The following is a 12,722-nucleotide window of genomic DNA, read 5'->3' as shown; positions in this document are numbered from 1 at the left end:
CCTGAACATGCGTCGGTTTCTCTCGTCATGAAACCAGACAGAGTGAGAAAAATGACAACAGCCGAGGGGCAGCTGAGGGCGTTGAGAAGGAGTGGAGATGAATTCTGCCTGGAGAGATCTGGGAAGACTCCCTGGCAGAGATCTTGTTGGAACGGGGCTTTGAAGAGGAGGAAAGAGTTGGGGAGCGGGGCAGGAGTGGAGGCTGTTTGACTCTGACCTGCGTAAGTAAGGGCCGCGCTCAGAAGGGCCTGCAGTACTCGCTGTGAGTGGAAGTTCTGGATGCATCACCGAGTAGCCGTCTCAGGCGGAGTCAGTGAGGAAAAGCTGCCAAGTCACAGAGGGCCGTGGGTGTGGGGCTCTGGGGTGGGGACTTGCAGTTTTACAGCAGCAGAAGGGAGAGAAAGGCATGCCCCCACCCCACATCACTGCTTCAGTGGGTCACAGTGGCTTATGGGGGGTAGGGAGGGAGCATCTTTCTCAAATACATTGGGGTGGAGTTTGTTTTTTCAGAAGTAGATCTCCAGGCTTTTATTCTGAATTACCTCCGGGTGAACTGAAAAACGATTCACCCTTTCAGTTAGCAGGGTGAAGCTTAAACAAAAACACAAACGCAGTGCCACCAAGTCACGGTCCACTGAGAGTGACCCTAGATGACAGCATAGACCTGCTCCTGTGGGTTTCTAAGACCGTAGCTCCTTACAGGAGTAGACAGACTCTTTCCCCTAGGAGCATCTGGTGGTTTTGAACTGCTGTCTTTGTGGTTACCACTATGCCTCCCAGAAAACTGGAGCAGTGAAAACTGCCTGCTTGGGATAATAGAACGCTGGGGGTGGGGGGGGGGCTGTTGGTTTATGATCCTGTTTTCATTTGTTTTGTTTCGTTTGGGTTTCTGAAAGACGATTTACCAAAAGGGAAGTGTGTGATTGAATCATAAATAAATGATGGAGACTGGCTTGGGGGCAGTGGGGGGGGGTATTGCAGCAGTTCAGAGGAGTAATAATGAGGTTCCACCAAAGCCGTGACACTGACGCTGGGAAGAGAAAAGCCTTACACGCTCCCTTAAGATCCTACTGCTGCTGTTTGATGTGATTGCAGGCGACTGTGAAAGCCTCATTGAATAATACAGGTGGTGCTACGGTGCTGCTGCACCCCACTTTTCCCTGTTGTAGCCACCTGGTATGCTAAAGGCATATTCGCATAAATTCCAACGAAATAAAGTGCATAAATCATGTTTTGAAATTCCTCTACTGTGAAACTCTGTGTTTCCATCTGCTCCTAAGTTACTTTTTGTCAAAGCTTTTAGCCACTTCAGGTAGTGACAATGTACCTGTGACCCTCAAAAGACAGTGTCATCCATGTCCACAAAGCATTATTTTTTCAGAAACCGAGGCAAGACAGCTGGAGAATCAAAAATTTGCCCAAGCGAATACGTGATGCCATAAGGGGGAGTGGTTGGGAATTACCAAGGATGAGGAATTAACACTTGTCAACCCATGTGTGTGACTGCTGGTGTACCTGGTCAGGGTCTAGTCAGTCCTGATTTCTTCCAACCATTCACAAATTCCACATATTTGTAAAGCACAAAGACCTGGTTTCTTTTTAAACATTTACACATGCTCCTTCTCGTGTATTATGCACGTGACTCATCTCGGTGGCATAAGAAAGCGGGTGCCCATGAGTCATTCCATGAGCTGAGGCACAAGTCTCACAGCCTTTCTCGGCCAGTGGACAGCATGGCCTCTTACACAGGCTTGCCAGTTTCCACAGCATTTCCCCCCGGGGTTCGTTTTGGTGCCTGTACTCTAAAACCAGCTGTGAGGGTGCAGGTAGTCCTATGAGGGAGCTTAATTCTTATAAATTTAATCTCAAACATTTTCAGTGCCTGCCGTCAACAAAGGGGCTCCAAAAAGTGTATGTCCGAAATGTCCAAATAAGCGATCTCTTCGTTATCTCTTCCTGCCAGTCGTCCCGGGACTCTTGAAGACCTCTGCTGGTATCAGATGTCTGCTGAGGACGGGGGAGGGTGGTGAGCGGTATACAGCCAGAACCCTTCTCTTGTTGCCACAGGTCAGTTCTGACTCCTAGCGACCCTCTTCTGCGACGAGGCGCATTTAAGCTATTCTTACCATCGTAAAACTTCCTTTTGGAGACCAAAGCCATCAAAATCAGTCATTTTCTGGCTTAAGGCAAGCAAGTGGTTAAAAAAAAATTGCTGAATTTGTTTTGCTGCTTCCATTGGTGATAGACTTCCACCAACAGGTCTTTGCAAGGTAAAGATTCAGAACCAGAAAGAGCTAACCAGTGCTTTGGGATGGAGCAGCCACTACCAATCCTAGCTGAGTCCCCAAATTCTGAAACTTAGGGTTACTCCTGCTGCTTTGGGGCCAGAAGACACAGATCCAGCGGTAACGTTACACAGCATAGGCAGTTTCTTCATTAGGCTCTCCTGAAAGGACGTGCAGTGGAGGAATGCCCTCTGCTGGCCGATGGTCGCGATTCTGTGGGCTGCGTAAGAGGTAGGCTTGACTAAGCTGTTGGGCCCTGAGACCTTGGCAGCCTTCCCAATGTCCGGTTACAAACTCTTTAGGCCAAGGCTATTCACAAATAGGCCTGCACTCGCCTGGCTGCTATGCCGCTTTTATCCCTGCCTGTCTGTCATACTTTGCTCACCAGTGCCTTTTGCTTGGCTGGCCACTCGTGCTTTGGTAGGAGTAGAAGGTGGAGGGAGATAGGTACGGGCTGGGCCTGTGAACGGAGGAGTACAGCTGAAAGTGCCCGGCTGGAGTCTTTTCAGCTTCATGTTGACCGATGCACAGAATGAATACACATGGGCCATGCCTGGTAGCGTTAAAAATCCCTGTGTAGGAGGACGTGTTCTACTTGAAGTGACCATCCTGCAGGAGCGATGGACTAGGGGAAGCCATCATTTGGGGGTTCGTTTTGCTGGGGTTTTTTGTTATTGTTGTTGTTTTTGTTTTGTTTTTTCACTTTAGTTGGGATTTTATGTTTGTTCGTCCGTTTTGTTTTGTTTGTCGTTTGTTTTTTCATTTTTATTTTGTCCCAACATTTTCCTTTATAGTCTACCATTAGATATTGATCAGTTGAAGCTCATTTTAAGACTCGTTGGAACCCCAGGGGCTGATCTTTTGAAGAAAATCTCCTCAGAGTCTGTGAGTTGATGCTTTGATTGTAATTATCTGCCCTGTTGGGAACCTGCATTCCTCTTTACTTCTGTCACCTGCCTTCCATCGCTCTGTACTTTGCGTCAGGTGTGTTTGTAAGCACGCGTGCCTACTGTGCACTGACTTCGGGTGCGGTGTAAGGCTGCGTGTGGGCGCCTGTGTGTGCAAGTATGTTTTTCCTCTATCTCACTCTCTTCTGGGCATGTGTGACGATCATGGGGGCCTCTACTAGGAAACAGTGTCCCAGTAAAACAACAGGATTTGAAATCGCTTCATCCCAGAATTCATGCAAATTCTGATGGTTTGTTCTCAAGCCCTGTTCCTCAGAAGTCTTACATATACTCAAGAGCCCATTCACTCTTTGGATAATGCTTGCCCTCAGAGCGCAAACTTTACTGTTAATCCAGCTACATCCCTAGAAGAATGAACCGGGCATTAGCTGCATGCCATTGCCCAACCTCTTCCAGGAGCCATGCATTTCTGGTTTCAGAGCAGACATCCCGTGTAAGGTGTCTATCCCCAACAAATCCAGGGGGCTCCCCAAGGGCTACTTCTCAACTCAGTCCTCACACCAAAGGATACACCCCTGGTCCTTACACCCCCGAGCCATGGCAGTGTGGCTGCACAAGGCACTGAACTGCCTGAGCAGTGGGTCCATAGCTAGTAGAGATTTCAAGAGTGAGGCTATGGGACTGTGGCCCCGCTTACTTTGGCTGCGACTTTCTGCCTTGGGTCATTTTCTCGGGCAGTGGACATGCGAGAAGCCATGAAAGCCCAGTCTTTCTCCCTCCCCCGCTCTAGTCCTGCCACCACCCGTGGCTGCCACATGCAGTTGCATAAAAGGGCAAAGGAGCTATTAAGGCAAGCTTTGGTTGAGTTTTCCGGGATTCTCCTCCCAACGTTTCAGACTGAAGGGGCTTTTGCCCAGTGGGAAGACCACTGGATAGCTTCAGGCAGGCATGAGCAGGTGAGTCTGAACTGTTCGTCTCTTTGACAAATACAGACTGTCACCATCCGGTATGTATCTGGTGCAGTTCCTCAAAAGAAGAACAGGGCCCCACGTATTTCTGAATTTCTATTCCAAGGGATGTGCCAGCCCCGTTTTCCTTGGTTTCATTTATCTGATTAAGATGAGAAGCCAAAGCTCAGGAAGGCTGTGGCCTGCCCAGGCCATGCACTGAGTCACTTGGCAGAGCTGAGAATAGATCCCAGATGCTCAGAGAGGATGATCTAAACTGTGTTCTCCAGTGACCTCACGGCTTTGAAAGCCCTCGTCAGAGTGGTTGTCCATGGTGTCAACCTGAAGAAGTGTTTGCTTCGGCTTAATGAAATGCAGAAGCCAGACTGGAATGAATCGGAAAAAATATGAGATGGTTCCAGAGAGGACAGTGTTGCGGTTCATTCTTTCTTTCGGTTTTACTGCATTTTGCTTAGAAAGGTCAGTGTAGAGGACACAGGGCCAGGCACTAGGTCTCTGCCAGCTCTGTTAGTTCATGAGTAGCCTAATGAGACTGAGGTAGCAATTCCTTCCCTGTCTGGGAATGACATACCCTCAGTCCCCATTCCCACCCCCAGCCATCTGCCCTGTAAATAAACACATGCTCTTAGTCACAGGAAGTGGTTCACGTACAAGTATGGTCAGAATAGTGTCTACCCTCCACCAGGCGATCAGTACTGTTTAAGAAAAAGCTAACACTGGCTGTATGGCACAACAACGCTGTCTATCTTATGTGAAGTCGGGGTACAGCGTACATCTACACGGCTGGACTGTAGGACAAGGCTTCCAAAAGTCCATGGAAAAATGAAGTTGGAAGATCATGTATTTTCTTTCTTCAATTGAACGGGAATACTTTTATTTTCATTTAAAATCTACTTTATTCACCGCCTTGCCATTACATGCACAAGTACTGAAATGATACTTTCCAGGGTGCTAGTAGAATTTCCCACAAACCTTTTGAAGCCCCTCATGTATAACTTGACGGTGGAAAGTTGGGCTTCATGAGATTGACTACCAGAATATTATAGAATTTGCTCAAACAATACTGTGTTGAGTGTGGATATAATTAGAGAGGTTTTCTTTCCTGTGAAGTTGTGTCAAGTAGGTAAAGGTAGTCTAAACACTCAAAGGGCTGTAAAGCAAAAACCAGGCCCGCTGTTGGTGGAGTTGAGTGGGACTCGTAAAAGCATGACTGATGCTGCCCGGGTACCTGTGTATCTTGGACACCAGGTGGGACATAATCTCGGGGAAAATAGCAAAGCCGGATGATTGAAAGTATCAATGAAGGAATGTGGGAAACAAAGCCAACAGCTGTTTCCAGTGCTCCTGAAAAATAGTCATCCAGTCATGCCAGCATTTAGGTAGACCTTCAGTCAGTAAGTTCGGAGGACATGCGGAGTGGAGAAAGTATGTTGACTTAAGCACGTTGGGATGCACCATAAACCCAGGGCCATGCAGCCCCCACCAGGGGTTGGTTCACTCTCGGCTGAGTGTGCAGGGGGCTGACTAAACCATGACCCAGCCCCCAGTTCAGTGCTAGGATGCCTGCAGCCGCCCTTTGAAGCCCCGCACCAGCTCCAGGTGGTGGGGAGTGACGCTCGCTAGGCTTTGCAGCAGGGTCAGGGAAGCTGTCACTTGCCCCAAGTCACACAAAACCCAAACCAAACCCACTGCCTTTGAGTCGATCCCACTCGTAACAAGCCTCAAGGGCAAAGTACAACGGCCCTGGTGGGTTTCTGAGACTGTAAGTCTTCACGGGCGCAGACTGCCACATCGTTCTCCCACAGAGCAACTGGTAGGCTCAAACCACTCACCTTTTGGTTGGTAGCCAGGCAATTAACCACTGCACCAGCAGAGCCCCTGGTTATACCATAAGAAAGAAATCTGAGGCATGGCGGATGACGTCAGACAAGGTGGAAAAAAACCAAAATTCCTGTTTAAAAGGCATAAGCCCTTTGATGCACTCCCCTAGAATAGATTCTTCCTAGACTCCTGACGAGGGCGCTATAGTGACCTGTCGACTAAAACCAAACTCACTGCCATCAGGTTGGTTTCGACTCGGCAAACCCTGTAGGACGGTGGGGCTTCCCCCTCTGAGTGTCCGAGACTAACTGTTAGTGGAGCCCTACCTTTCCCCTGTTTGACTAAAGCAGATGGGAACAGACACGCACAGGCCAAGTGCTGTTCACCGAAAGGAAGGGAGAAGTGGCAGGACGCTTGCTGCCCCTCTCTTACAGCAAGGTCCTTTTTAATTAGGTAATTTGTTTAGCAGTAACTGAACTCCGAGCGGTGAGACTGTTAAAAGAACCCCATGGCCCTCTAACCGTGGGCTGCAGGAGCGTGAAAGACAGGCGGGCACACTTGGCCCCAGCTCTCCCCTGCTGGCCGGCCGCCAGCGGGCATTCCCAGTGAGCTGGCTACCAGGAAGTGAGCTAGTGTGGAAAGATTATTGATGGAAGCCACAAGGAAATTAAATCACTTGGCCACGGTGCCTGTTACAAATGATCCAGCCTCCCCCACCCCACAGGAAGGAACAGAATTAGTTGTTAACAAGAAACAGCATGGAAAGGAGGTCTGCGGACATGTTTACAAGAAGTGTTTTTTAAATTCCGTCACTCCTGCTTTTAGTAGGAACGCATGACAAACGGATAGCTCTCCTAGTATTTGTGGAAGGAGGGATTGCCTGGACATCGGGGGACAGTTGCAGGAGAGAGGTTTGGAAGACGAGGCCTTACCCAGGCGCCCGGGCAGGTGGAGGGCCTCATAGTTCTGCTCATCCCAGCTGATATGTGCAGGCCCCCCAGGTATTCGTTAGGTGGAATCAGGTGACCCACTTGCTAAAGTGCTCCCTGGGAGAAATCCCCGTGGCATGGTGGAATGCTGTCAGCAGTTTGTGACTTCTGTTTTGTCTTTGCTATTGGACTCTAACTGCCCCATGCCCCCTCTTCCCACTCACTGCTGTGTGTCTTACATATGCTACGACAAGATGTCTTTGGAACTTTGGCATTGCTGGCCTACCCATACGCCACCTGGGTCTCACAGTGAGCTGGGACGGTGGTACCTCAGAGAATCCACCAGAACCCAGGCCACCAAGATGTAGTCTCTTCCTCAAATGCATGTCTTGGATATTTTCTCTTGTCCGACAGTGAGTCCCATTTTTCTGTCCCGTCTGCATTTACCCCACATTTCAGGTGTGGGCCACCGGTACTTGCAAATAGTTTTCCAGTGGCTTCCTGAATTACGGGGCAGTCCGTTTCCAAGGCGCCCAAACACCTCATGCTGGTGCTAAAACCACAGGTGATGGATCTTACTTGTCGGCATGGCCGCATTAGCTACATGCCTGACGGTTCTCTGCCACTCTCAGAACACTGCTATAGCATGCAATCTCAGGCTCTGGTGGGGGCGGGGAGGCGGGGGCCATGTTTGGGGAGGGGACTAGTGATGTTTCTTCTTTCTTTTTTTTACCCCTGTTCGATTGTTTTGACATGGCTTTGGGGCCTTTTAAAAATACTTGAGTTAAAAGTTAATTTCGTTTGCACTGTATGTTTAACAACGCCCTTGACTAGGCATCTAAGATATTAACCAGCTTCAGCAGATTATGCGTCTGACGGGGACACCCCCTGCTTATCTCATTAACAGGATGCCAAGCCATGAGGTGAGAACAAGCAGACTGTGTAGGGGTGCCTGACTCGGAAGGCCGCATCCACAGCGTACTGCCACTTGATAACCGACACAGTGTCTGATGTCACTGAATGCTTGCATGTGCCTGGAGGAGAGACTAAGGCAGTGGCTGCCTGTGTGTTATTGCAAGATGTTGACATTGGGGATAAAATGTCACCCAAGCCTGTAGACTGAGAAGATAGCTTTGGGGCTTGTAAATAGAAACTAGCATTACTTTTATATATTGGGTTTTAAATCCAGTGCTCAAGAAACCATTTGTTTCTTCATAGACAGGGGCAACAAATGGCCTGCAGGGAGAGTTAGGCTACCAATGGATGGGCTTCAGCAGAAAGCTATTAGAATGTTTTTCTGTGCAAAGATTTTTTAAATGATGAAAATAAGAATCTTCATTTAAAAAAAACTACAAAACATCCACCATAAATAAGTTTTATCTTCAAAAGAATATATGCAAATAACAGTAGGTATGAACACTTGCTTAGGAAGACTGGTCCCTTCCTAACCTAGTGAGTTACTGAAGCTGTCACCGAGCTGTGTGGGACTCCTTCTCGGTTGTTCTTACTCTTTTTGGAGACCTCCCACCAGGTGGGCTGCACCGAAGCCCTTCTCAGCACCTACGCTCCTGCTTCAGCCTTCTTCAGGTGGACTGGAGTTCTCTGTGCTGGAGGAATGAGTCTTCTGGGTGAGAGGAGCACCTCCTACCGCTTGCTTGCCCTTCTTCCTTTAATCCACATGCTCCGTGGAAAGGGATTGCATCAGAATCTGTGTTAAATTCCTCTCAAACTGGAAAGAGTCTCGGCTGTCCTAAAGCAGACTCCTTCCATTTGCTTCACATGCAGTGACTAAGAACGTGAAGGTGCCACCATGTTTCTAACCATGTGTGTGAGATCACTCAAACTCACTGCCTTCCAATCAATGCCAGTCACAGTGTCTCTATAGGACAGGGTAGAACTGTCCCTGTGAGTTTCTGAGACTGTTTAACTGTTCATGAGAGGTAAAAAGTGCCTCTTTCTCCCACAGAGTGGCTGGTGGTTTTGAACTTCTGACCATAACGGTTAGCAGCCAAACGCTTAACCACTATGCCACCAGGGTTCTCATGTGAGAGGTGAACAGGCATACATAAAGGTGATGGTCATAAATGTGTGTGTACATATGCACCTTTATTGCCATATTAAAACAAGAACTTTGGTGGTGGATTAATTTGCAAAAGGATATCAATAATGATTGTACAACAAGAAAAGTAAAATCAGTGGCACGGAATCATACATGTAGACGTTGAATTACAGAATTTTTGGTTGTGTATATTTTTGCCACGATTTTTAAAATTACACTAAAAATTAATAAATAAAACAGGAATTTTAAGGCATGCCTTAGGACAGAGTCAAAGACGTTACATCCCAACTAATCAGATGAGCTGTTCGCGGATGTCTTCTTTGAAACTGGAAAGGGCATAGACACAGTTTAATTCTAACTAATACCTGAAACGTCATTTTGAATTCACATCCCTCCTTCTGTGGTGATTGTCAAGGCCACTTTCCTTTTTCAGTCAAGGTTCTGTGCCTTGATGTGAACGCTCTCAGCCCTCAAGTATCTTTGGCCCGCTAATGAAAGAAGTTCAGAAATGGTGAGACATCATGGAAAAGTGAAAGCAGTGTGTCCTGTCTACAGGTGACAGTGACCGTTCTGTGGCCCAAGTGCTGTGCTGAGGAGGCCCTTGGTTCAGTGTCTCTAGCCCTGACTCTGACACCGCGAGGTGGACACGTGCGGCTAGTCCGGTGTGACAGGAGGAGCCCGGGACATACAGAGAATCCGTGCGATCAGCCTGTCCCACTCCAGAGACTGAACTCAGAATCCCTGTGCTACTGGGGAGGGGAATGTGGCGGCACGGCTTCCGCTTCCAACGTGCTTTCACCGGCTGTATCTGACTTGGAAGGATCGCAAAAACCACGTGATCTGGGCAAACCAGATGCTGATACTTTCCTGGCGAGGTAGTTGACATGCTCGCGAAGACTTGCCCCAGCAGAGGTAGCTTGGAAGTGGCAGGGGAAGGCTTTCTGCCTGGGCTATGTAGTTTGTCATCCGCTTATAAGGGCACCTCTTGACTACCTTGTGAGATGGTTCATAAAACCATTTTTATGTGGGCTTGCATCTCTGGATAATATTGTAAACTTGTGTTTACTTTTTTATTGCCCAGACTACTTTCTTGTTAACAAGGCATAATATTGATAGCCAGTTAGTGTTCTGAAGGGCATCTACAGAGCTGGGTACCATATGCAGATGCCGGGTCCTAAACATTAATTAGGAATACCAACCCTTATGCCAACTTTTAACTCGGTCGGAAGGCAAGAGTTACTTCTCATATGTAGGCTTCATAGTTTAGGCTTTTGTTCCTGTGATCAGAAAGCTAATGAAAGAAAACTAAATTGGCTAGCCTTCCTGTTCGCTTGAAGTAGAACCGCAAGAGCAGGCATAAATAGAAGAGATGAACCTCGGCCCAGAAGGTGAGATGGCAATAAGTGGGACGTCCTTATAGAGTAGCAAAGACGGTCCAAAGCTATGGGAGCCGGCCAGCTCGGCCAGGTAACACTTCCTCCTCCACAGAACAAGAATCTCTGCGACAGTGACTGTGAACAAAGCCATTCTGAAAACCCATTTCATTTACAGGCCAGAAACTACATTCAGTCCTTGACCCAGATGCCGAAGATGAACTTTGCAAATGTATTTCTTGGTGCCAACCCCCTGGGTAAGTGGACCACCTCCTCTTCTCCGGGACACAGAATTAATTACAACAGGAGTTAGGGGCTCGAGGAGAAGTTTTTCCGGTGGGTTAAATCGGGCACCGTTAAGTAAATCTTCCAAGGTAACACAGAGCTCATCTGTCTTTGTGTTGTGAAGTCTTCTCTCTCCACGTGGCACGCGTGTCTGTGTGGGCAGGGCGGCGTGGGCACTGGGCTGGCGCAGGAAGGGAGGAGGAAATGGTGGGCGTTGGGAGACCAGATTGGAGGAGCAGGAAGAACAAGGCGCAGAGGAAAGCCCACGCCTTGTTCACATCTGCTGACGGGTTACAATCCCCCCAAGTTCAGGGTACCAAGAGCTGCAGCATGGATGCGTGCTTAAAAGCAGGGGTCCTCAAACTTTTTAAACAGGGCCAGTTCACTGTCCCTCAGACCCACTGGAGGGCCGGACTAGAGTTAAAAAAAAACAAACTATGAACAAATTCCTGTGCACACTGCACGTATCTTATTTTAAAGTAAAAAAAAAACAAGGCAAAACCACCCGGCGGGCTGGATAAATGTCCCCGGCATGGCCCGCGGGCTGTAGTGTGAGGACGCCTGTTTAAAAGACTACCGCCACCCCAGCTGTCGGGGCGTGTGGGGTCACTCTCCCGGCAGGGTTGGTTCGGGCTGCCTCTGCCCTGGCCTGTGCTCTCCCTGGTTTGGGGTGATTTATCTGAGCTAACTAGTTCGAGGAGGTCTGAGTTGTCTCTGAGCCCTAAGTACTCCTTAATGATGGGGAAAGATGCTGTCTGCCAGTAGCTGCATTCTTATCTGTCAGTCTGTTCTGGATGTTTTCATCCAACTCGACTCAGGTTTAGAAAGACTGGTGGAGGCCCAGCTCACTGCCTCGGAAAAACTCACAGCTGTGGCATAGGTGGGAAACGTGTGTGTCCTGGCAGCCTGTCTAGGTCACATGCATCCCTGTCCCCTTGGAATCATGACATTTAAACATTTGAAAGAACTGACCACCACTTGGTAGTACCTGACTGCTACCTGGTAGTGAGCTGATGCTAGGACTTGGCCCGCGTGCGCTCAGCCCGGCCCTTGTCGGGAAGTGAAAAGTGTCTGATAGCAGCTCCGTGCCAGACAGCAACGTCACAAGAAGAATCTCCTCGGACTTGGCAGACGGGACACAGTGTTACTGATCCTGGCCTCCTGCCCGCCCTGAATACAGACCAATCAGGAGTACACTGCACTATAACTATTAGCAACTCCTTATTTTATGGTCACTGACTTCATGTTCCTTCATTATTCCCAGCATATCAATCAAAGTCTAACTTGCCCTTTACTGTTACTAATGTACATTCAAGGGGGCTTCGCGAAGTTTTGGGGGAAACTTCCATTCAATTTTCATTTCTGTTTTTCTTTTCTTCTTTTTTTTTTTACAGTGTCGGCCAGCAGGGCACTGCCCCTCTGAAGGTGGCAGAGGGGCATTCTCTGCCCTGTGACCCTTCACTTTTGGAGGCCTTAACTAGTGACGGCAGCATGGTACAGAGCTGCCTCACCTTCTCAGTCCTCCACTCAGTTCTGTTTTTCCCTAAACTTTTTTTTAAATTCCCCCCTCGTAATTTACACCTGTAGGATGTTTGAGGGTTCTTTTTCTTACCCCTGCCCTGATTCCTCATTATAGGCCCTGGTTATAGCAACATGGTGCCTACTTCTTACCCTAGTGGGGGCCGAGTGCGCATGTGAGCCGTCTTTAGTCATAAAACCAATAGCTGATGAGATTTCTAGGACAGGAAGACCATTGGGAGCAAAGACTGTAATCCTTCTACTGCTTTATGAACTTTAACCAGCACAGGAATATTGGCTTGGTTTCTGTATCCTTGGAAAGCTCATTTCCCCCATGGGTACTAGGGACCCAGTAGGTCTATTGTAGCCCCCAGTGCAAGCAAGAGTAGATGTCTTTGGGAAGCTGGTTAGTTCACCTCCCCATCTCCAACCCCATGCCCACCCCCACCCCCATCCCACATTAAAGGAACCATCAGTAACTGCAAAATCTCAAATCCTTTGTATTTCACCAGTGATTAACAGTGCTCACAGCAACATGCATCTTCCCCTGTGCGCCCCTTCTCTCAAACGTAGAAA

The 12,722-nt window shown here is 48.4% G+C and overlaps 1 protein-coding gene and 1 non-coding gene across 3 annotated transcripts in view; one reads left to right on the top strand and one right to left on the bottom strand.

Annotated features, from left to right (window-relative positions):
* Positions 1–12,722, top strand: part of MAPK14 (mitogen-activated protein kinase 14) — a 91,387-nt gene that overhangs the window by 73,211 nt on the left and 5,454 nt on the right. The window contains exons 9-10 of one of the 2 annotated variants that reach the window (XM_004710733.2): positions 7,755–7,834; positions 10,522–10,600. In XM_004710733.2, coding sequence (XP_004710790.1) covers positions 7,755–7,834; positions 10,522–10,600 — 159 coding nt within the window. Of the gene's footprint in view, positions 1–3,090; positions 3,171–7,754; positions 7,835–10,521; positions 10,601–12,722 lie in introns of both variants that reach the window. The other variant, XM_004710732.3, reaches the window with a different exon arrangement.
* Positions 12,019–12,154, bottom strand: LOC115871238. The gene has a single exon (XR_004047189.1). It is a non-coding gene; the product is annotated as a small nucleolar RNA SNORA47 (small nucleolar RNA).

This window comes from Echinops telfairi, unplaced genomic scaffold (assembly GCF_000313985.2).
Source record: "Echinops telfairi isolate 266 unplaced genomic scaffold, ASM31398v2 ScPeMD7_3533;HRSCAF=4204_1, whole genome shotgun sequence".
NCBI lineage: Eukaryota > Metazoa > Chordata > Mammalia > Afrosoricida > Tenrecidae > Echinops > Echinops telfairi.
Note: the sequence above shows the minus strand (reverse complement) of the source record. Positions and strands in the feature narration are given on the sequence as shown.